Source organism: Dicentrarchus labrax, unplaced genomic scaffold (assembly GCF_905237075.1).
Source record: "Dicentrarchus labrax unplaced genomic scaffold, dlabrax2021, whole genome shotgun sequence".
NCBI lineage: Eukaryota > Metazoa > Chordata > Actinopteri > Moronidae > Dicentrarchus > Dicentrarchus labrax.
In genome coordinates, this window is record NW_026136722.1 from 8,807,696 (window position 1) to 8,834,193 (window position 26,498).

Genomic DNA, 26,498 nt, shown 5'->3' on the forward strand with positions numbered 1-26,498 from the left:
TAAGAACAAAAAAACCTGACCTGTTCAGTCTTATAAACGTTGAGGAGATATTATCCGGTGTGCGGATATTCTCTGCTTTACTGAATTCCATATCTACATATAAATATAGGTTTGAATGTGCACACAGCTACCCTTCTGTGGAATAATCATGGCCTCTACCTGTTTCACCAGAATTTAGAAATAGGCATCATAACTTGTCTAATCACATTGGACGAGACATCACCCAAGAAAATGCAAGTCAATGCAACAATGTTGGGTAAGAGTTAAGCAGTCTTTCTATCAAGGCACCATCTCAGTATTTATACGCTTCATTCTCTCAGTGGGACCGACTATATCGGCACGCTCGGCTGAGCTTGCCAACCGGCTTCTCTCCTCTTACCCACCGTATCTGTGCTCACCGCTGTAAGCCGATAAGGTCATTTCCTGTTTAACTTTCCGTCAGCTCCTGTTTTATCTCTCCACTTAACTCTATCGCTCTGTGTCAGCCTTGCTAAGACAAAAGATGGTCTCAGTTTGGTTGCCTCCACAGTGCGCTGAACTCTATAGCGCCATGTTGTTCAGATTGTCATTGGAGTGGAACCGAACTTTGAAGAGGACAAAACATGGGGGCAATCCAATACAACCTGTCTATTGTTAGAGGGAAACATTGTCTCAACCTGAGTGGGGAAGGCAGGGTTTTCCCACTGAGTCACAATCCGTCTTATGACTTACACACTGGCAGACTTCATAGCGGAATCCCCTTTATTCGTAATGGTTTGCTATAGCCGGTTTAACTCATAATCAAATACATTTCTCTAAAGACAAAATGAATGAATGTTTTTGTGTGTGTGCTCAGCCACTTACGTCCACTTCACCTTGGTCAATCACATAGAAGTTGTCTCCTTCATCGCCTAGAGGTAAGAGAAGAGGAGAAACACAGGAGTTTGTGAAAGCAGGAAAAGTACCTGGAGCCAAGAGGAAAGCTTAGTCTTCCTATTACTCCCACTTTCTGCTTAAGTTCTCAAAGGCGGATTTTTAAACCATTAAACCAAAATGGGTGCATTAAGAGATTAAACTCATTTGTCAAACCTTTGGAATACCACTTTCTGTGAGCTTTGGAACAGAAACAGATTGAGAAATTGTTGGGATTTGTCAGTGCTGCAACTTCTACATAAGCACACGCAGGCACGCATTTTCCCACACTCGTCATTTAACTTCCAACCCTTCTCCCTAAAAGAACAACTGTTGATTGCTTGTCTTGCTATCATTTTTCTTTATAAATTGAGGGCCTCTAAAAGCGCAGACCCAGCATCAGAGATGCTGCTGCCTCCTCCAGAATGCATATTTCACTGGGCCTGCCAATATCTCTGTGAAATGGGTTTCTTGCCAGCAGAAAGTTGCAGCAACAGTGGTGCTCATTACTGCAGCTTGTGTAGCTTAATAGTGGAAACTATGAAATGGTGGTGCCTGAGCATCGAGAGCTATAACACCTCAGTGCTAATTCATAGTATACTACAGAAAATGGGCATAAAAATACAATTTCTATTAGGATGCAGTTCTATTGAGCTCTAAGTGTCTTTTGTGAAGACAGAAAATGTGAACAAAAACAAGGTTACAAAGTGTATATCCATGCTAGTGGCTACATGAAAATTGTTACTAGAAAATGAAAAAATACACTGCGTTCTAGCCAAGAAAAAATGGTAAATGAATAGTTCCAGCCTGCAGGTTTGCACCAGCAGAACCGACATGTTGTTGCCTAAATCAGAAAGGGTTTATTCTGAGGACCATGGGCGTTTTAGGACATCTCAGACTCAGCTTGTTAGGAAAGTTGCAACTTGCCAAGACGCCTGCTTGCCAAAGGCCAAAAAAGACAACAACCGTGGCTAGTATTTTAGTTAAAATACATTATATCAGCCTTATCGGCTCCAGCCAAAATTATTTCCATTTTTGTATTTCCTATATCATCCGCAACTAATTGATGGGTATTATATGAACAAGGCTGGCAACTCAAAATGACTGGATCCCTGTTGTGTCATTGACAGGAGCACGCTGTGCTTTCAAAGCAAACCCTAAACCTTGAAGCGAGCCACAGGATCTGGTTGGTTGATGTCCGCTAAAAGCATCTAGCCTGGAGATAAGGCTGAAAAATGGTGGCGTGTTCCTTTAATTATGCTATCTGTTACATAGGGCTCAAGGGAAATTATTAAAAAGGACTGACAGCCACATACATAGGCACTGTGAGGCTCTCCCTGCAGCTACCTCTTACAATAAGATATTTAAAAGGAAACCCCATTCAGAGGTACAAGTGGGTGATGATGCATGAGTATACAAGACACAAGTATGCATGTGTGTACATTTCATAGGTACCAAGTGAGGGTGGGTATGACCGTGTGGGTATGTTCGCCTGAAGAGTTGAAAGGCTGAGAGCGCCCTGTATGTAAAGTTCACAGGAGTTCACACGGCTAATTAATACTGAGTGGCGAGTGCTCGTTAATCATATAGCTCTATTTCTCAAACAAAAATGCTCCTTGTCTGTCTGATGGTCTGTCCCAAAGGAGACCCCTGACACACACACACACACACACACACACACAAAAACCTGCTGCAACCTGGCCCTCTCCAATCTCTCTCCCTCTGTCTCTGCCTCCCTCTCTTTCATCTCATCTATCTCTCTTTCAATTCCCTCTCGCTCTGTCTTTCTTTTCTTCGACTCTTCCTGTCTTTTATCACCTTGGTGCTCAAGTCTTTGTTTTGCGCTCTTCTCCAAACCCCCCTGTGCCTGGCAAAGAGTGCAGGCAAATATTTGACCAGAGCGTGCACACACACATAGATACATACACGCACACGCGCGCGCAGGCAGGCTGGTGTAGTGTGGCCTCGTTTTAACACAAGCTAATTGTCGTAAACTCTGTTAAGGTTCTTTGGCTTTGCTCAAAAGGAAACATGGGTTACATCCTCGGCCTCTAAGGTGTTTTGTACCCACAATGCTGGTGCACCAATAAGCCAGACGTGCTCATCTTTCAAAGCTGACTTCATGTTGAAATTTTATATGTCAAGAGCTAATCGCTTATAACTGCCAAATTGAATGTCATAAATAGCTGATTAAATTACCTTGATATATTACATTAGCCAATAGATTACAATGAAAATACCTCAATATTCTACTTTGCATGTTATCAGTTGGTGTAAATTCTCAGTTTGTTTAAATACCACTCGAGCCACAGAGTCGATAACTCCTAACTGTGTCTAAATACTGTGTGTGCAGCAGTAGCAGGGGTGTTTTTTTTGAAGCTATACAGTAGTCCAGACATTAGCAATGACATCAGTGCTGTATATACTGTATACCACAGGCTGTAGTGTATATAACAATGGGCTGTCTGGGTCTGGGGGCCCTGCAAAGTTAGCTAGACTTATTATCACCAAATTAGGACTGATATACTCCTGGATGCTGTCTTAGAGTAGGTGGGAGTGACTAAGCGAGTGTGTGATCCAGTGTGTGTACAAAAGCCAATTATCCTTCACTCGGTGTCTAAAAGAGTGTGTGTTTGTATGGCAAGCTCTACCTGTGTGATATTATGCAGTATTATCTGAGTGTGTTTTTAGTGCTTTAAATACATGATTTAACATGTTTGTGTCTGTGTTTGATAGGAGTTTGAGTGAGGGTGGGGGGACTGGAAAAATACAGTCTGACCCTGCTATGCTCTGTATTCCTTCAAACTACACGTATGTCTAGAGTGAAGGCTTTGACAACGGTGGCTAGGCAGAGGAGAGGGACTTGACATATGGTGCAGAGTGGGGGAATGTATGAATGGGGCAAAGAGAGAAAAGGGAGGGAACAAGAGAGTGGTAGGACAAAGTAGTGGGAGTGCAATAGATGCTTTCTTTGAGATAAAGGGGTATTTTTTTGTGGTGGACCTTTACTTTGCCCATCTGTGTGGTATTTTGGTGCCCAGCACAGAGCTTACAGTACATAGGTGGGAGGAGAAGCAAGTCAATTTTATCATTATAAACCAATATCACAAATTTGCCCCAAGGGCTTAACAATCTGTGCAATCAACCATTTCACTGGGAGAAAATAGAAAAAGAGTTGCTGGTATTTTGGTGGAAAACGTGTGAGTACATATCTCAGAGCCACATCGGTCTGTGGTGCAACATCAATCTGTTGCCACTTTGCCAATTTTGCCAGCTTATTGTGTTTACCTAGATTCAATAACATGCAAATGACAACAGGCTGCTACAGAATAACCACACATACCTCTACACACCTCAGAATGGTCAGATATATCTCAGTATTCAACCTGTTTTATTCTTGAAATCCATTATAATCTAAACCCTGGTTTGTCACATTTTAAGAGTAACAGTAGAATTATGACTGAAATAGTGCTGGATTGATACAATTGTAGCTCAATATCTTTTTTAATATCTATCTTCAATGTTGTCATTTAGCAAGACATAGCTTAAAATGTTGGTTATTTGGCACCATCCAATTATGTAATTATGATTTGATTGATGATTAATCAACTGTTTTTAAATGCAGTAATCTAAGAAACAGAAAGTCTCAACATTACTAACATCCCAATTATTCTAGGATTATTAATGAATGTGACATAAACTGTGTACAGTATATACTCCACAATTAATATGACTGACTGTGACGACATTCATCCAAACAAAACATTTATACATACCTTGCTGGATAACTGTTTCCCCTGCAATGTGGGTGACTGGGAACATGGCATCAAATATGTCACTGAAGGAGAAAGAGACAGAGAGGGAAGAGGAATGAGGGAGAAGGAAAGAGGGAGGAAGAACAGTTATTACCAACGTACCTGCTAAAATTGTGCATTACTCCACAAACAAACATGCATCACTATCCTCAATTAAAACCATCATAAAGAATAAACGTCCCAAAGTTTTGTTCATCATCAGGTTCACTGTTCTTATCTTCTTATAAACACTTATTACATATGTTACTACAGGTGAAAATGAATGCAAGTACCAAACATGAGAGAATATTATCATCAAATAAATCAGCAAAGCTTCAGCCACTTTATCCGCATCTCTACATCGTATCAGTGCTGCACATAGGCTTGAACATGACTGTTTGTTGTTTCAGCACACGATCAAAGCCTTTATCTCTGAGTGTATCTTTTAAAAGAGGCACTGAGAAAACAAACAAATGATGGCTGTGCCTAAGCACTTAATTTCTGTTTCAGCCCGGCAGGGAAAGCGCCTGTTAGACTGTTCCTAATCGGGCCGTTTAAATGCATGAAACCTCAGCAGATTAAAGTTCCACGGCTGAGATGTGTTGGGACAAGATTCAGAAAACTCAGTATCCTTCCTCTCCTCCTCCTCTCTGCCTGTCTCTCACCCTCAGGGTATATTTATCTATCTAATCAGTTACATACCACCCGTCTTATAGAGAAATATAGAAAAAACAATAAAAGAGGGTCAGGCATATCAAAGACATACAAGACCTGCTGAGTGAATGTGGGGCAAGTTCAAGCCCGTTCTCGGTTATGTGTGTATGTCACCGAATGTGTGTTTGCACCACTCTGTCTGTGTTTGAGTATATATTGCCTATGAAAACACGCAGGTTTCTACAAAATAATGTGTGGGTGTTGAGTATGTCTGTGCACTTGACTATGCAGCACTTAGAAATGAAAATGTTTTCACAGCCAAACACACCTTGCTGTACAGTACAGACATAAAAGTGTTGCTTTACATGAACCTCCCCGGTGAAGAAAAAAAAGTGCAGGTCAACAGATGTTGGGGAGAGATCTGAGGATGTTATTGAGTGGTTTGGAAGTGAATGGACCCTGCTGGTATTTGTTTATGTGACACTGAATAAAAAGCAGACTTAAGAAGGTGGATTTGGGCCAACTACACCCACAGGTAGGCCCTGTGCGATGCAGCTGGCCACTGACTCACACATACTCCAGGACACACACACACACACACACACACACACACAAATGCATGTGTACAAAAAGAACCCACACTCTTTGAAGTGTACAAGCGCAGGTTGAAAGATGCACAGACACACTTAGGTACTCTCACATACAACACAGCCTCCATACACTATATCCACGTGGTACCAAGCATGTAACCAGTAGACTGACTTGTGCATGTCAACACACTCACTCATAACATATTAAAGCACATGAAAATATCCACACTGGCACTCTCATATGACACACAAACTCCAACGCTTTGATGCTGATTAGTCAGAGCAACATCTGCAGGAGTCTATGACCACCTGCGCTTGGCGTGGAGTCTGTTTATTCAGAGAGTTTCAGAGCAGTCGGCTTCAGGTCACGTAAAACTAATAATGTGTGGTTTATGAAAATAATTACCTTAGCGAAAAAAGAAATTCAACAGCGCAAAAATAAACATGGGAAAATCAGCACATGTTAAAATTACATCAAAATATATTGAAATGCTTTCTAACTCAAGACAGGTTGTGCTTCAGTGTGAACCCTTACCTAGTGGTGATGATGACGACGGTGTTGATGATGATGATGATGCATCATGCAGCTAAGTAGGATGCTCGAGACTGTGGCACATAGTCATAGCGAGAGGATCAAAGGCAAGTAACCTGCGTTTATGTAATTACCCTTGACCACCTCTCTCTTTCCATGCCCTGCCTCTCACTGAATGCATCGGTGAGCACAACAAAGACACTTATGCAGGTAATTACTTCCCCTCGTCTTTACCTGTCTCTCTTTCCCTTTCTTCATCCCCAACTTCCTCCCTGTCTGCTCTCGATAACTTTTTCTCTTCCTCTCCCCTCTCAATTACCCCTTTCTTCCCTCTAATTCTCTTGCTGCCCCATCTTTTCTCTCATCTCTCGGTCTATCGCCCCCTCCCTGCCTGTCCCAGATCAAGTGATTAATCTTGTCCTTTCCGCTACCTGTAGCCCCTCTGACCTTATGAAAGGGCAGAGCCCCCCCCAACAATGGATGTGCTGTTCTGACAGAGACAGACAGAAAGGAAGAGAGAGAGAGAGAGAACCTGCAGACTCCGAAGGAGCTAGGAAGTTCACCTCCACCCTAGGGAGGGAGACAAAGCTTCTGTCATGGTTGAGATATGTGGAGATACTTCCCGGCAACACATGAGCACACACCTTTTATGCACACTCTTACTAGTATGCATGCACGTAAAAACACATCCTACAAAAAAATGCAAAACGCATCCAAGTAAATCAGCAATTGTTAACTATGTTCATACCCTCACTGACATCATTCTTATCTTATTGGAAATTCTTACGATCTATCCCCCTGTGCACAACACAGTCCTTGTCCAGAAGACATCACACAGACAGCACATTGTCTGTGTATGTGTTTGTTTGTAGTGCAGGAAGTCGCAGCTAGAGATAAGGGCACTTGTGTAATAATAAGAGTGGCTATAAGCAGGGAAGAAACCGATGATCCCAAAAGATGAAGTCATGGGTGGAATTAATGTCAGAATGGATGCAATTAGAAAGAAGAGATACCTTTAAGTAAAACACTGCACTGAAATTGCATTGTGTCTTGAAGCTGTGGTTTTTGTAAACAAGAAAATGCCAGTCCGATTAACCAAGCCATACTAAAATGTAGCTGCCACCTCAGGTTGCAAGTCGTTCAACACAGTGAGAATCTGTATACACGCATGCATGTGTGCGTTTGTGTGGGAATGATAGGAAAAGTTTATGTGCGCCTTCACTCTCTCCCCCACACACGCACACAGCAACGCAGCAACAGCCTACTATTGTTCTCAAACACCCATAAAAACGCGGTTAGCTTAGGGGATTTCAGTCATTAATGAAATAAAATCAGGCCTGCTTGTTGTAGCTGGATTGCTTGTTGTTCTTCCGAGTTGGTGTTGACGGCTTTTCTCGCTCACATCTTCCCTCCGTCTTCTTAATCTCTCCTCTGTAACACAGCTGTTTATTTGTTCTGCAGCAGACGTCTTATCTCTCGCATTTCTACCTTAACACACAGAACTACCATTATGCCATTAACACCAAAGGACTCTTTAACAGTGTGGTGTGCCGCCATGTCTTTGTGTTTCTTAATGGGCCGCAGAATGTTGAGTTACACAAGCCCTTAATGGGGAACCCATCCAGAATGCTCACTCGTCTGAGTGAAAGAGGTTTTGCAATAACCAAAGCAATCAACAACTGCACCGCATACGGGAACTTCCCAGCCCTCCAAGTTGTGTCTTGGCTTGGTAGCAATGTGCCACTGGTTTGGCTGGCACAGTGTTCATGCCTTAAGTGCTTGAAGGATTAATTTTCACTACCACAGTTGATAGTAATTCAGATTGCTGATTCGGGCAAATCAGAACAATAGGCTTTGTTTTGCAAGTCTACACAATTCCATGATATAAATAATGGCCTGAGGACATCAAATGATGTACACTTGATTTGTATAATATGTGTAAGGTTTATAGGCTAATAAAGGCAGCGGGGTGACATGGCATCATCTTTCACCTAGAAACACAAAGTTCAGCAAAAAAACAATGCTAGATGTAGTAGAGGAAAATAAATCCTAACAGGAATCAACTGAAGAAGTTATCTAAGAACTGGGAATCACATACAAATAAACACCTGTTAAAGTAAAAAAGGTTTCACCCCTTCATTACATTATAATTTGATAGTCTGCGGCCAATAAGATGCCAATGTAATAATTAGTGAGTCCTGCAAGTGCCGGCAAGTCTCCTGACTTGGGAATGTTAAACAGAATTGAAACTTACTGTAGTCTGAATGGAATTAAAAGCTCTTGTAGGACTGCAAAGATGCATTGTGCACATTCTCATCCACTGTAACTAAAGTGGCAGGTTGCTATGGGTATCACATACAACAATGAGTTGTGATTAGTCAGCATAATGTGTAAAGCACATGCAAACTCACAAAAAAAGGATGAAAACATATATTAGATTTTCACTGATGATGGAGGTTAACAGAACTGTTTACTAGCCTGTTGTGTGACTCATTGTGGGTATATTACAGTAATATGGAAAACAGTTGTGTGAGACTGGCTAAGTGATGTACAGTTTAATGTCCAGAGTTTAAAGGTGAGCACAGTCAGCCAAAATGACTCACAAGGAACAACTAAGTCACCCCCCTGAGCTCTATAAGTCCAGACACAATGAAGTTTGTTTTCTAATAACATATAGCAGTATACATACATACATACATGCATGTACACACACTTATGCACTCACATGCAGACAGACAAACAGCGCTGACAATACGCAGTAGTATGAGAGAGTGAGTAAGAGAGAGAAAAAAGGGGGAGATGAAGGAGGTATAATTATAAAGCACTGAAGCATTTAGGGAGGATATTTATGACATGAAAGCCCTTGGCACGCGCCCTGTCTCTCCCTAGAGACCTGGCGGAAAATGGAAGAACCGGGCCATGCCAGCTGCTGCCCATTTCTTTGAACTGGCCTCCAACCTCCGAGAGCAGTGTGTGCTGCGTTGTACTTGATCCAGACACACCACAAAGATGCCCTCCTGACCACCAAATCACAACTGTATATGTCTACTTTTAAAACTACAGTGAAGTAGTGATGTTGAATAATAATAAAACTGCAAAAGCTAGTTCATAAAACAACAACTAGAGACTAATTTTAGCATTGCAATATTGCACTCTGAAACCAAATCTTGCATAGTGTTGCATTAATGTGCATTCACATATTTTGTGACTAAAAGACGAGTTGATTATTGTGTGTTTCTGGTAAACTAAGTTTTTCTTGCACATCAAGTCTTATTGGCTGATGTATAACATGAAAAACATTTTTTTAAGAACGCTGATGAATATTTCCTCTCTGCTCCTCTTTTAAAATATATATCAATATAATATAAATTGAGATTATTTTTGAATGATTTTACAAGGTCCTACTATTTGTCTGGGCAGATGTGAACTGGCCTATACTGAGTGTAGAGGCAACCATGCAGCACAGAGGTGGTCCTGGAGAGTTTACAGGTGGACATAAGAGTTTACGGCTAGTGGCAATGACCACTTAAGAGATGGTCAACGATGTAAGAGGAGGGAGGACGCCAGGCAAGGAGAGAGAGAACCCTCACTTTTCTAAAATCTGAACTGGCCTTTTCCCAAATGTGCCCTTGGCTTTGGTCCTCAGGGCTCTCAAACTTAAGGTCTGATAAACATCATAAGCTCCAAAAACACTCAGTGCTCTTTTTATATGCAATGGCCTATTGCACACTAAACACTTTTTAAATCCTTTAAGAATTTAAGAGTGCTTTGGTTTGATATTTCTGTCTCAAAGATCTAATGGGGGCTAACATTCGCATACGTGGAGGTCTAAAGAGGTCTAGTTTGAGTAAGCTGTGTGATTAAATGTTGGAAGTTGTATTTAAACCCAACAGAGTGCAGGGAGCACACTGTGTTAAACCCACACACCTGGACCTGGTGGGTTTATAAGGGGTGTAAACCTGCATGCATCCTCTGGCCTCAGAGTGTAGACGTGCGTCTCAAAATGTGTGCATTGCAGTACCAAAGCACCTCAGGGCCAGGCTTAGTGATCTGTGTGACCTGTACACTGCTGCTAAAACTGGCTGAAGGAAACACTGTCATTTATATGCACTGCAATGATCAGACCACCTGAGAGAAAGAGAGCTGTCTGTCTTTAGAGTTTTCTAGTCCTTAATTCACTTCCCCTTAATTTTTGCCATTGTCCAATTTATGTCTGACATGTGACAAGTGGCTGGTTAAAAGAAAAGTGCAGCATATACTTGTCATCATCTGTATTTTGAATACTTAATATGGTGATAAGACACTACATTTTACTGACCTTGAAAAAGCTAGACTACACTTTGCATGCTCGAGATGTCTGGAGTGCTGATTCACCTGGTCAAAAACATACCAGTCAGCAAACTATGGTGTTTAGCTGATGAATCCATGTCTATAATCTCCCAAGCCTTTAACTAACACCTATTAAAACTACAGAATATGTTATTGATATCAAATGAAGCATCATTTTGAAACTGTGTGACCTGTTTCTCAATTTTTATACTAATTTTATCCAATTAAATGTAGCAGGAAGAAGTAAAGTGATCACTATGAGATGTCCATCTCTTAAATCTGACCAGCTGGGTCAAAATTGCCTCTATTGTAAACACACTAATGCTGCATCTAAGGGAGTTGGAAATATACTTTACAGCTGTGCTTGCGACACAAACAAACCAGGTCAAACAAACAAACAACACTTTGCAGGGAGGGATGGATGAAAGAGAAGGAAAGACTAACTGACACAGTAGCTTTCCTGAAACCTTTGAGCCTAATTGAAGCGGTAGTTGTCAGATAAAATATCAGACTGAACCACTGAACTGGCACTGGCACCTTGGACCCTGCTAGCCTGCCAATGCCAACTTCACAAGAGGGCAAATTGCCCTTATCACCTCCTCCTCCTCCTCACTGTGCCCCTTTACGCAGCACCAGTACTGTCCTCACACTGTTGTGTCACTGGCGTTGGAAGTGTCGGTTTAGAGGGCAGGAAAAGTAGAAACAGAGAGAAAGAGAAAGACAGTAGAATGGAAAAAGAGAAAGATTTAACTGGGAAGAGCATAGTTCTGTTGAGAAGTGTCCAGCTGACACAGTGAATACCAGACAGCTGAGGCCTTTCTACCAGGGCGAGCTTAATGAACACCTTGTTCACCCTCGCTTCTGCATAAACAAGTAAACACTCACTCACACACATTACAAGCTTATTAACTATGTCTGCCATCAGTTTTAACAGCAGCAGTGATAATGATGCAGAGTTTGTTCGCACAGCCTCATTCCTCTGCTGTGACTACTGCTTGGAATATACCATCCAACTCACACTCACACACACAGCTACACACATTCATGTTGGAGGCGAGAGGCAGAGTTGCATGGCAGTGGAAGAAAGGACCAAGTCTGAGGAGCAAAAGAGTGAGAAAGAGGGAGTGGTTGATAGAAGGATGTGAGGAGAAAGGAGGATGTGTTACGGGGCAGAGAACAAACATCAAACTTTGACAGTATCTTGACTGTAAATATATGCCACATCAGAGCCTTTGATGTTCAAAATCATGGGATTATTCGTGTGCTTCTGCAGTGAAAAGCTGAATAATTTTCCAGGCAAAGTACTGGTATTGCAGTATAGTTGGCTTGTGGGTCCACGTCTTCCCTGCTTCTCTCCAAAGATTTGAGCTGGATTAAGAAAAGGGATAAAAATAAAGTCTGACTCACACATTTAGCTAAATCTCACAATACACTACTGGCTTGCTGGTGATATGATTAAAGTTCCCCTGCTCCCCTCTTTTCAGACTACTGTGTGTATTCAGTGTGACAAGGCAGTTTTATAGGCCTACCTGATGATCCAACACACACCACCTGCTGATGCAGCCATGATGTCAGCCTCAAAATATCACAAACATGTCCAACCCTGCAGTCTTATTTCCTTTTCCTTCCTCGCAGTTGCTGCTGCTTTACTGTTGACTAAACTTACTGAAATATATTTTATTTTCTCTCATTACTCTTACACTTTTTTCCTTCTGCTACCCATCTAGTTTTCGTTTTCACTACTCATACATTTTAGCACTTTTCTAATGACCACTGTTTCCATTGTTTGTTGCCCCGGGGCAGGAAAAGTGAGCTCTTCCTCCACTTAGAGGGAAAAAGGGTCAGGCTGAATCAAGCGCTGACAGGAATAAGCCTCTATCTCTCTGATGTGTCTACAGGGGACATGTCACTGGAATGAGGCAAAGAGACAGACAGAAAGAGGGAGACAGATATAGAGAGGGAGACACATTCTCTTCCTCACCCAGAGACAGAAAAGAAGTCATTTCACTTAATTCACAAAAATATATTAGAAATAGATAAAACAACCCTATACATTGTGTACAGGTGCCAAGAGTTGTTCCTCTCTCTCTTTCTCACTCTCTCTCTCAAACACACATAGACACACACATATCCTGACACGTTGCTAAACATCACAAGACACGCCGCTGTCCTGCGGGCATGTCTTTTCCTCTCCTCGCTCCTCCTCCCTCCCTCATTCCCACCTCACAGAAGACAAGCAGTAGAACAAGATAAGCATTTGAGAAGCAGATCGTGACACAAATTGTCCTTTGTTGGGGTTTTGAACCTGAGAGGTGTTTACACAACACAGCCCGTTATAGGTTCACGCTCAAACACTGATATATAAGCTGAAATTGAGACAGAGAGAAAACTCTGAAAAAAGTCCCAGGACCTGAGGAAGAGGAAGGGGAGGATAAGTGGATGACTAAATGGAGAAAAGCAAAGGACAAGGTATCCACTGCAGAAATGCTTTAGGCTAAAACTTTACACTGTACCCGTATGTGTGTACAAACCTCATCAACCAGCGCTCTGGGCAGTGAGGTAATAGGTGCACTGGGTGCATAGGGGGGAGAGAAATTTTCGACATTCAATAGCTGACATCTGACTGACGTAAGGCCTTCCCTGTTGTAAACAGACAGCTTCATAAGACACACAGCCCGCAGACCTGGACAATGTTGAGCAACCAACTAGCACCTTGTGTATAATGTGCTTACACCATGGAATGTGCTAATGTTAGCAATTTGCTAAGTGGAAAATGTAACAACAACGTATGGCAACTCCCTGGATACACTTAAAATTACTACAATTTCGTTACTCAGAACTGACATTGTTAGTTTTATTCATGATTCTCAGGGAAAACATCTGCCATAAAAATATACCTTTTCTAACATGCATTTAGCTTTAAGAGATTTTATGGTACGGTGTGCAAAATGCAGCATATTGGGTGCTGATCACCTCAATTGCTGAGTTTTTGTATCCATCTTTTAACTTGTAGTGAAGTCTGAAGCGTTTAATCTACACGGATTAATAATTTATTATTATATTATTAATTTTATTGAATTTTAAGAGGCTCATCCAAACAACTTTTTCCTTGATGATGGAAGATCTTAAGAAGCAAGAAATACTGATACTTCTGTGGCATGAAATCGTGCTGCCACAGCACTGAAGAAAAAACAGAAGAATCACAAACAAAGAACAAAGCTCCTTCCTTTGGCTTTGAACACACTGAATTCATGAAAAAGTGGGAGCAGATACTGTCAAAATGCACTTTTAACCTGGAGGATCTAATTCCTGAGAAAACCAAAAATGACAGAAAAGATATTGAAATTTGTCGATGATTTGTCAATTCATCAGTTGCAAACAAAACCACAGAAAATGATCAAGAAATGCTGTGACCTTTAACTTTTTTATCATCATTGAAGTGCTGCCTTTTTTCCTTCCTTTACTCTCTCCCTCTGTTTACCCACATTACATTAGTTTTTGTTTCTGTGTGTGATAATTATGCAGTGCAAAACAGTCCTGCGAGTTGCTGAAATCAGGAGTGCTTGGTGAGATGAAACAGATGTCCCTGCTGATGTAAATACAGCAGAATCATTTTCTTGTGTGAAGTTTTCATAGAGATATAAATCAAAATAGCAATTTAAATACAATTTATCATGCGGTCACTGTGTATGTATTGTAGATAACAACATAACAACATTAGCCTATGACAAACTATCACCTGAGAAGCCAAACCACTCTGTGTTTGGCCTCAATTCTATATAACACAAGCTCATCACACATTTAAACTTATCAAGCATGGAAGTGGGCTGAGTAACTCTAATCTAAATGAAACTCAACCAGAGTGACACCCACAAACTAACAAGGAGGTCATGGGAGAATTAACACGCTATAACAAGACTGTTGTCTGTGCCTGTGCACTGGAACCTATCACGGTAGCATAGACAAAGCAGACGGGATGTATACAATAGGAGGCCATGGGCTGACCCAGGCTATTCTGTAGGGCGCTGGGTTGCTCTGTCCTCGGCTAATGTGCGGTGGTCAGTGTGTGGGTTGTACTTTTGGGCCTGGCTGAGCTATAAAGGCACTGGAGGGTTGCAGGAACACCATGTCCTCACAGCAGGGGCAAACATTGGCTAGGAAGTCACTGTCATGCACACTCGCACATTTACCCTACATATCCATTCACATGAAATGAAACGTGACACTGTCCACGATCTCGGCACACACGTCTCAGCTTAAAAGTGTTAATAGTAGTTTTGAATATGCTTCCTTTCTTTTACTGCCCTTGCTCCTCTTGACTTTCATTCTCTCTTTAGCTCTCAAGTGTTTCTGAGGGCCATTTTGTTGGGAGAGCTTGAGGTGATTCACTTCTTCTCCCACCGTGGACTTCTGTTCAGATGCAAAGTGGAAGCCAGTTTCTCTCCCTTTTCCTGTTTGCTGACACACATGCACATGCACTGCCCAAACACACTTTTACACACCACTTTTTTAAGCAAAAACAAAAGTACCTGCACACACATGGATGAACAAAAAAGACATGTCTACACACAGACATAGACACACATGCAAACACAATGACAAAAACACACAAACTCACACTGATGACATTAGCAGCTGAAAAGGTAGGGGTGAATCATAACTGTCTTGCACAGACTCTAGGGTACATTTTGGATGGAATTCAACGTTATAAAAAGGCCTCCAGACACTAACAGGACTTCATGACTCACTACTTTCCAAAGAACTGGATGGAGAAATGGATGGAGTGAAGGATAGCAAACGATGGCATGGGGCAGAAGAGGCAGCAGGGGACAGGTTGAAAGACACAGCAGAGGGTATTAGAGAGGACAAAAGTTTCCAGCTATATGTGCAGTTGTGTGTGTAACTGTGTGTAAGTGCACACGTGTGCACTTGTTGATTTTTAATAGTTTATCTCCACTAGCTTGCAAGCATGCAGCCTGGCTGATATGAACCCCATACAAATTATATGTTTGTGTGCGTGGCCTCTGGTTTGCATGGGCGTAAAGGTGAAGTTGTCCGAGCTGAGGAAAGGATGCAGTCTGCTGGGGGAGGTGAGACGGCTGGCCTGTTAGTCCTCTGTGCGCTGGATGGTGGTGGGGATGGTCGCGGTTCAGTCAGGCCTGCAGCTCTCCTGTGGAGAGTGACCTCATCGCCTGGCCCCTGGCATTGTGGCAGCAGCACAAAGCCATGCAGGGGATAGAGAGAGAAGACTGCACATGAATGTGGGGGAGGGACTGGATGTGAGTGTGGATGTAGATGTGAATGAGCCTGCATGACTGATAGAGAGGGAGAAAGACAGGAAGCGAAAAAGAGGGAGAAAGTAGTGAATTCTGAAAAGGGGGGAAAAGAGGACCACCAGGCTTTCAGGAAGAACGGGGATGAGAACACACAGTGAGTAAGACAGGAAACACAAACACACACGCAAACAAATAGACTAAACAGCACACAACAGAAAGCTGCTAATTTGTTCGTGCTGTTATTGCATAGCCTGCAATAAAATAGTAATTGCAGACGAGGTCAAACATCCTTTCTAGTCTGCTAACTGAACACGGAGAGAAACAGGTCTTCTCAATGACGGGAAAAGCCAACACACACACACACACACACACACACACACACACACACACACACACACACACACACACACACACACACACACTACAGAGACTACAGGATGATTCTTCAGTAGTCATTCCAAAACCACAAGAAAAAGAGACAAAAAGCCATCCAATGCCATTCAGTGCCACTACATCCTGTTTGCCCTGCACTATATACTGCCAGGAAGTAACAGTCTACAGGGGGTCAACTAAGACACTAAATGTCCAAGCATCTATTCCTAAAGGCACACAATAATCATGGACATATGGACTTGTTTGTGTATTTGTTTCCAGTTGCAAGAACTAGTGTGTTTGAGCAGCAGAAGCAATGACTCAGGAGACAGTTAATATCTGTATTATGTGTGTGTGTGTGTGTGTGTGTGTGTGTGTGTGTGTGTGTGTGGCAAAAACACCCCCTAGGGGCTGCTTTGTGGTAACGACACACTTTGAGTGTCACCGTGTGGATGTTGCTTGAGTTCGATGAAGGTAGTGTGTAGCTGTAGTTGTGCATTTTTGCCTGTACAGTTTAATTTAGAAACCGCTGTATCCGTCTTTCAAATATGAACCCATTCACCGGAGCACGGAGCTCAAGTTCCACATCCATTGATATGGAGCCCGCTTCAAATGAGTGAGCTATCAGATGCAATGATGAGAGCTGTATTCATCTGATATGGCTCCAGAGCACACTATCTCACATTGCATCCTCTTTGTTGTTTTTTCCTTTCACACAGGCCTTAAATAAACTTCCGCAGGAACACGAGACAAGACCGATCTTTCTCTGGCAGTTTTAGTGTCTTTCGCTTTGCTATTGTTTGTTTATTTAAGTTTTCTGTCGCTCGCGGATTTATTTATTATTGTTTTTGCACCTCTTCAAGCACACACACACACACACACACACACACACACACACACACACACACACACACACACACACACACATATATAGACAAAGAGTGCCAGTACACTAAAGATGTTGCCTGTCCATCGGCAGGGGCTAGTGAAGAAGGTGCAGAGGTCAGGGCTTAGGGGTCAGGGGGCAACTAATCGGTCACTTCATCAACTCATTACTCAGCTTGTTAATTAGAGGATTAAAGCAGACAGGATGAGGTAAGCACCACCTCTTTACAATCCTTTCCCCCATTACCCTAACATTTTAACTAGAGAATTGTGTACTGATTGTGCCTCTTGTGGAATGGTATAAAATTGCTTTACTTCTGGAGTATTGTCTGGTTCTCTACATATCAAAGATAAAATACTGTATTTGTTTGATTTACAATTGGGTCTTGTGACATGAAAAGATTTAACAACCCTTGTTACCAGATGGCAATGTTATTTTAGAATATTGCAAACTCTGCCAAGACAGCTCAAGGAATGGGATAAACAGGCTTTCCTCCTGCCTGCCAGACTATTTATGTGGTTATGGAGAGAGCAGGGCTTCTCGTGTCTGTACTGTCCCCAGGAGAGGGTTTTGTGGTATGAGGGCATTAGACTAATGCAGGCGGACAGGAGAAGAGAACTTAATGAGCATGTATATGTGTATTTGTGTGTGTTATGTTAGTGTCATGAGATAAATAAATGTACCTCTGACAGATTTCCCAGAGGTCTGTCATTAATCCCTCTCTAAATGTGACCTCGAAGAACTGCTCCTGTATCTGTCCCTTCCTGCTTTCTCTCCATCGTTGCACTCTTACTTCAACAAGTAGGAGATCATCAAGGTCATTTATCCAGGTGTGCAGAAAAAAATAACAAAAACAGGCCAATAATAACACATACTACTGCAAACAGAAGCCTCACTTCATATCACATCAGTAGGAAGTCAGATAAGAAACACCATTACAGAAGGAACTGAAAGAATGTGTGTTTAAACAGGCGATAGCGCTTCTGTTGACCATATTAAAAGACTGATTCTCAATGGGTATTTAACAGGGGGAAGTGGTGGGGAGATAGGCCGGCAAATCTCATCTGAGTGTGCACCTGGACAAACAGGTGATGTGCATGCACACGTGCGCATACGTACACACACAAGCCTGTAAACTGTGTCAATTTGGCCAAGGCCAGATATCCAAATTGGTGTAAAACAGCATGACCTGTTTCTCTTGTTATCAATCCCGACATTTACTTATCAAAATCTTTAATCTGAAAACTAGCGCTGTTAGGTAGCTGAAACCAAAACAGAGTAATCAAACATCCAGATGGTAAGATGAGATAATAGTTTCAGTCAATACGATAACAACTACTGTATAGTTACAGTATTGAGACAGGTGGTTGAAGGCCGAGTTGGGTGTTAGCAAAGCAGGCTCAGCACAATGTGAAATCAAACACCTGTTCCCAGCTTATCTTGTGTGCTTGTGTGTCTATTTGTGTGGGCATATCATAATGACGTCATTATGACAGCTAATGGGCGCTAATAGAAGGGTCCGCCCGGTTGCCCACTGGGAGCCGCATCATGGCAGAAGTTCAAAAGTCACTTTAAAGACCAGCCAAGGTCAAAGAGATAAACAGACAGAGATCCTGCCCCCCAGTGGTACAGTATATTCTATTCCTTCATAGTTTGTATTCCTAACAAACCATGACCTATTTGAAAACAACAAAATATTCCTAACTGTGCCACAAACATACACTGGTGCAATGCATGGGTGCCATACATGTGTGTTTTTGGAGGATCAATCTAAATAACACACATTTTAAATACTGTAAGTACAAAAAAAGTTACGTGCTTTGATCTCTTTATTCCTGGAACCGCCTCAGTGTGCCAAACTGCCTTTTAATAACAAAAACAGTGTTTAGTTGAAATCTGGAAGGCAAGATGTGTTGAGGTTTCACTTCCAGGCAGCTGAAGAAAGATGGACTACTCATACACACACACACACACACACACACACACACACACACACACACAGACACACAGATACACACACACACGGCTGGTGGAGCTCAGAAACTTTGAGGCCATAAAGTCTGACATATGGAATGGTGTGTTAATCAAAGACTCCACGCTCCCAGCTGGAGCAGCCTCACTGGGAACACTGTCTGACATGCATACTTGAGAATGTCCTTGTGTGTGTGTGTGTGTGTTTCTCATGATAATGTAATCCCCTGTCATCCTTTGTAGTGATGGCGGTATTTGTGTGCCTGGTTATGTGCATGTGTTTGCTTCTCCCTCTTACCAGTACATTCTATATATTTGTTCTCTTAAGCATCTCCACGACTTTGGCCTCCATCAAAACATACTGTTTATACAGTTTATAAGAAGGATTATACATTTTGGGCTATTGTTTATTTACAAAAAGTGTTATCTGCTTGATTACCTAGTCTCTCAGAAAAGAGTGATGAACGAGAGCAAAGAGTTGGGGTGTACATAGCCCAAACAAAGGTAGTGCCACATCTCTCTTGCTTTCTTTTTGATTTGACTCTTTCCTGTCTCTCACCCTTACCTGAGCTCAGGTATAACAACACTTCAGCAGAATTTAAAAAAAGATGCAATCTGAATGTTTTTATAATGTAGTTTATAGGGAAAATAAAAACCTTTCTCCTGCCTCTTTCACCAAATCCCCCTCTATATTCTCTGTTTTCAATCCCCCTCAAGAATGCACTGTGTCTGACACATAAACCCTGACATCTTTACATTCCTGACAATGGAAGCTGAGGAAGCAAACATTCACAAAACAGGACATGATCAAAGCGCAGAGCACTAGCTGGCTCTGTTTTAGTTTAATTTTGCTTGTCCTAAGATGACCTCTTGGATCATTTTTCTCTTGCCTGGCCCATTCCTGTAATTATACACACATTCATCTCAGCCCTAACAGAAGACTGATAGGACAGCTTCACTGTTGAAATATTTCCTCTGGAAAGACATGTATACTGTATATATATTTATGGGTGTTTGGGGGAGTAGTTTAATGACTAGAATTATTACAATCTAATATTATCTAATGACATTTGAGTGTCTAATTTGCGCAGACATGATCCATTTTGACAGATATGTGTCAACCAGGAACCCAAAATAATCCTGCAGTTTCAGCTGTGTACATATGGACACCAAGTCAACACACACGCAGACACCAGTCTTAAAAACCGTGTTGGAATATAGACTGACATGATATATGTTCTCAATGTTTTGGGAAAAAAAACTGTATATCTGTACAACTGACTCCATGGTGGTCCATGGTTCAAGACTGGCAGATATAAATCAAGATCCATATAGAAAACCTCAGATTTGTATTGGCATGCATTTGAGTATGAGAATGGGTTGTGCTCTAAAATTAAGCAGCACACAGACATGCAAAAACACCAGCACAATATACGACTGCTGCAGAAAAAAAATTGAAAGGGAGAAAGTAGAAGAAAAAGCAGCCTCGTCAACCAGTGCCTTTTAATAAGTTCAGTAAAAATGTTCTGCTTCCAGAGCCAGTACAGTCTCCCTGGATTCCTGGTAAAGATAAGTAACTTAAGAAGATGAGATAGATTATGAACTACAGACAGGGTGAGAGAGGATAAGATAACAAGCAAAAAAAAGAGGGCTACAAAGAAAAAAGTGATGAGAGATAAAGGAGAGAGCAGAGGAACAAAGAGGGCTTCATTGTTTTCAATCTTGCTCATTACTGAAGGGGATGATAGCATAATAAAGTGCTAATGGGGGAACAAATCGTGTTGTGTTCAGCTTACATAACTGCCGAGTGACAAATCACACAAGATGTTTCCTTGACACACACACAGCTACCAGCCCTCTGTTTTCTTTTTTCCTCGTTCTGTCTCACATACTCATCCCGCAAACAAAAATAGCCATTTTGTGAATGTTTCGAGAAAAAAAAAAAAAAAAAAAGAATTTGCCAAAGCTAAATAACAGTCAGGAAACTAGTCATAACTGAGCCCTCACCCTTGTGACAAGTGCAGGCCCATACCAAGAGCCATGGTCAGCTGTCACTACCTTCTCACCCACTGAGACCACATGTGCAAGAAAGTCTGATAACCCAAATGTCCAGCTGTTTGCAAAACGAGAGAAGAACGAGAAACAGCGAGGGAGTGAGAGACGCGGAGAGAGGACAGTGCAGTCAGACTCCATCTGTTAATGTGCGTCAGTCCTTGGCAGTTCTGGCACATCTAAAGAAGGCAATGTACTTCATACCGTGACTGCATCAATGTCAACAACAGAAGGCATCAACAAGCAAAAATTATTACTCTGATACTGAGTTTTTTTTTTTTTTAAGATTACTGATATTGTACAACATTTAGTATGAGCAGAAATCCAAGATGCACCTTCTCTGGCAAGGTTTTGTGTCGAACCTTATTAACGAGAGCTTGTTGTGTACTCAAGAGCAATTAAGCTATGTGCAAAGGCCTGCTGGTTACTGTGTGCAGTTTTTCCATTAATGCTGGAAGACCACATTGGCCATACATCAATACACTTCTGTCAGTATAGGGCTCCAGGCGCAACAACCGCAACATAACCGCAATGCGACCGAGCCACCAGCCAGCCGTCCAGCGTCATCAGCTGGAAGTGAAGAGTGAGGAAGAACACGAGTGAGCGAGGGAGACTGTAAGAGTGACAGAGAGAGACGAACAGAGAGTCAGAGGAGGACATAGCCAACTAACTGCCATATACCGGTACAGTCTACCAAATCAGACAAGGTTTTCACGAGCTGAGAACCGTCAGCGCTGCTAGCTGCATGCTCACCCACAAATACCACAACAACGAATTCCTGTGTTCACAGCATTAATGGTTGATGCTAGCTGTGTGTAGTGAGACGGCAAACATGACAGCCAGTCGAGTAAATTCTACATCATGCATGGTTTCGAAGGTTGACGACGATGCCATTACATAGCTTGGCATGCCAAGAGGTCTTGAGTACATTAAGACCCGATGGTTTATGGTCTACTGCCATATATTTTTGTGGTGTAACTCTAATCTGCTACATCAGCCACCCAAGTACATGGTTTCTCAGACTGTCCGGATCCATCACATGTTGCACTCTGCTCGGGACTGCTTCAGAGGCACTGACGTGCAATCAGAGGCCTTAGTGCCGGTGCCAAGGTAGCACGGTAAATTGTCAGCTGACGAAAGACTGGAAAGAGTGTGTTTTGGGTTTGGTCCGTGGGGGCTTTAGCCAACAGGAAAGCTCCGGTGTTTTCCTCTCCATGGGGCATAATGGATTCTCTCCGCCAATGAAACACTATTCCGGCTGGCAGGCGGGACCGGCAGCCACCTGAGAGCCTTTCCCACAACGCCCCCCTCTCCTGTCAGAGCCAGACCAGGCCATCACTGGAGATCTGGGACAGATGGAGGGATGGAGAGAGGATGGTTGAAGAGAGGAGGAATGTGAAAGAACAATGAATAGGAGCAGATGGTATGAAAAAGGGAGGGATAGAGGGAAATTGGCCTCCCTCTTTCTCCAAGACTACTATGGAGAATCGTTGATTTCTGAGCAATGTATCTAAGCACCACCGCCCATATCTGAATGCACAACTGTATACTGACATACACACAGGTTACCATAACAACCAACAACAAAACAAAATAGGCTGCAAACCCCTCTTCTTCTGTCACATCTGTCCATGTTCACCCCTCCTTCTCGCTCTGCCGGTGTCTCCGCACACTTGAAATGCTCCGAAAGCAGGCAACACTGGCACACAGTGGCCACAAGGGCAATACACTCAACTGGAACAATGCCCTATTCATGACTTTATCAGCTTACAGACATGCACTCATAGTCCACACACACACACACACACACACACACACAGACACATTTGGATTGCTGGCATCATCTGTGAACGTTGTGCAAACCTATTAAAGAAGTCAGTGGGGTCAGAAACGTTATGTACCTTCTCTCATTGTCGTCCAGGTGAGCAAACAGCACATTCTTGGAGATGGCCTTGGCCAAGGCGGTCATGGTCTTGTAGTCCTTTGGGATCACCTGTGTAGACAAAGCAGTAATATCCATTACAGTAAAGTAGTTCTGCAATACTATGCAGGTGGACACATGAAACAAACCAGCACAAACACATAATAGGCCTGACTTCAAAAGAAGACTAAATTGAGTAATTAAAGAGCAGCGGTACTGGCAAACTCTGAAAGGAGTATCCCACACGTGTGTCTGTGTATTTTTGGGAAAGCCCATCTGTTCAGGGATTACACTCAAAATGTCACACAGCCCTTAAAAATTCACATGAGGCCTGAACTCATTCAGAAAACATGCATTTTCATGTCCCAGACTCTGTGGTGTATGTGTGTGTGTGTGTGTACATGGAAAGGGAATGGCAAAGTCTGTAGCCACAACAAAGCCCCAGAAGTCTGTATTTATAAAGTGGCATCCTAGGAGAGAACTTAAGCTCCTTTTACCATAGGGTGAGAAAAACAAAAAGAGACAAGAAGAAAGAGTAAGAAGACTAAACTAAACCCTTCATAATACAGAATAACTTGAAGAAGGAGGGGAGTGTGTGTATGTGTGTATGTGATTTGTTTCTGATGGTAGGGGAGAGGAGGGGGCAGGCTGTAATTACATTAAAGCAACAGATGTCTCCACATGAAGACAACCACGCAGCACTGTGCACTACATGCACACACAAATACACACACAACCACATCAACATATATAAAATAAAAAAGTACAACATTTTTATCTATCTGCAGTACTCAGGCCTGGCTACTCAGTGGACAGAGACAGAAATAGGCCAAGAAACTGTTGGGAGTTGGAGTAGGATGCAGACAACCAGAGAGACTCAGTAAAAGTAATTCTCAGATTCAGATTTTAGGTCAGCTGCCCAATCATCCTCCACAAGATCCAGCTCCCGTACTGTCACCAAGGGGACAAGTAAATGTCAGGGCACTCAGCTTGTTACCAGCTTTTGAATCACACAGAATTATGATTCAGAGTCTGTCCTTTCTACACCAACTTGTCAGGGTAATGTTAAGATATTCAGCTCACATGGGAAACGATGAATTTCTAATGATTTATGCCTAGAAGCAACTATGAGAAATTCTGTTGGTATTCTAAAACTGAAGTTAGGCTAGTGACAAGTGTAAGAGCCATAATGGCAGACAATAATCTGATTCTGAATCTTAATTATTTTTTTCAGAAGTTACTTTGCCTACAGCTCGTTTATGACTTATCATGACATCCAGAAGGAAAGCAACTACACTAAGTATTTCCCCCCATCTGCAATATACTTTTTTTTTTCAACAACATTACGTAACATTTTCCCAAAAACTAGACCTATGTTATATAATTTGTTGAGTTGTGTAATAACATTATCTTATTATCTTATTATTATATACATGGGTCCAATAATGTTCAAACCCAGAAAAATCCACAATCTTCACACTGGTCACCTGTCAATCGCGTCATAAATGTACTTTTAATCCAGTTTTAGCCCCCACTTTTCAGATCTTGGTTGTTGTTAGTTATATATTTTAACCAAATTAAGGATTTTAGTCACTGGACGTCTGAATCTTAAGTTATCAGAGAAACAAGTTGAGTTAACATTAGCAGCAGCTTGGCTGGGACGTACTTTGTGCGCTGAACAGTGTCAGAGAAACACATTTTTAAGTTAAAACTGCCTTATTCAGTGTGTGAGAGACCCTCTAGGGGCAGAAATGATATACTGTACGTTTAATTCCACAAGAACCCTTTAAAGTTGGAGGAAATATCAAAATGAATGCCCATTTTGTTCCCACCTCATCATGAGGTCAAGAGAGGTCTCGTCAATCTGCAGACAGCCCTGCAATTCATTCTGTTAATGTGATCTCCAGGCCTGACTGACAGGCCTCACGATTTGTTAAGACTTTACAGCAAAGCTCTTTTTAATCAGATGAGCAGGGTTAGCTAATTGATTGTGTTCTGTTAAACAGCTGCTGATTTTCACAGTGGAGTCATTAATGGAACTGATGATGTAGGAAGATGTCAGCGTATAGGCTTCGTGTGTGTGTGAGTGTGTGTGAGTGTGTGTGTGTGTGTATGTGTGTGTTACCTCAGTGTACATCAAAGACCAGAAGAAATCCTCTCTCATACTGAAGCAATAATGTGCTTTCATGTTCTAATTCAATTTTAGTTCACTTTTCTCTGATGATCTGTTGTGTTGGGTAATAACATGAATTAATTTCTTTTTCACATGCAGCTGACGTGGCTGTGAAAATCATTGTGTGTGTAGGTTGTTGCATGTGTGTCTGCGCGATACAGTGAGGAAAATGAGGCTGGCGATGGGGGCAGGCTTGTTGCCATGACACATGACTGCGGCGTCTGGTAGAGACTTCAGAGCCAGAAACACAAATTCATGTGGGTGTGTGCACACACCTGACACACACACACACACACAGTATGCTCCAGTGGCCATGCGATTACAGCGTGGTGACGGGGGTTCATGCAGTTATGTCATTACCCAGCAATTAATGGCGTGTCAAGTTAATTACAACTGAACAAGCACGGTAATGATATAACGACTAGGGTGTGTGTGTATGCATGTATACGAGCGTGTGTGTGTGTGCTGTCTGTGTGTGCCAGAGTGTGTAAAGGTGAGGTGCAGTTTCTGGCAAAAGAGCATGGCAGGTTGTAAGATACTCTAACAGCCGCTTCACTGCCCTCAGTAAGAAACTCAAAGTGACTTTACAAAATAAATTGTTTTAGCTTCTATCCCTTTTACTTCATAATCATATTGTCTCATGAAGCAGAGATACAGGGGAAAACAAACATTTTAATTTACTCCCAGATTTGTATTGTGTTGTGTATTTATATGCACAGCTTTCTGCAATAATCTTATTTCTTAAACAGCATGGTAGCATAATCCAGGCAGGGTATTAGAAAAACCCAATTGTTTCCGTTAGAGTTCTCCCCTCGATAAAGCTCCTTTCTTGGCCATGTATACATATAACCAGGTTTCTAATCAGCGTTTTACATGTAAGCATCTGCATGACAAAGAATTAGGATAAGGTACTGGAGGGCAGCAAGATGGCAAGTAAAAATATTACATGAGGTGATGCATCCTCATATTCAAAATATGTCTTTCTGGATAACATGGTTTCTTGTCAAGTCAAGTCTATTTTATTTATACAGTCCAGTATCACAAATCACAAATTTGC

At 42.0% G+C, this 26,498-nt stretch overlaps 1 protein-coding gene across 2 annotated transcripts in view; it reads right to left on the bottom strand.

Moving 5' to 3' along the window:
- The window catches only part of prkar1b (protein kinase, cAMP-dependent, regulatory, type I, beta), a 64,745-nt gene that overhangs the window by 22,398 nt on the left and 15,849 nt on the right, over window positions 1-26,498 (bottom strand). For both annotated transcript variants that reach the window (XM_051387644.1, XM_051387645.1), the window contains 3 exons: window positions 23,249-23,340; window positions 4,668-4,729; window positions 844-890 (listed from right to left, as the gene is read on the bottom strand). In XM_051387644.1, coding sequence (XP_051243604.1) covers window positions 844-890; window positions 4,668-4,729; window positions 23,249-23,340 — 201 coding nt within the window. The remainder of the gene's footprint in view (window positions 1-843; window positions 891-4,667; window positions 4,730-23,248; window positions 23,341-26,498) is intronic.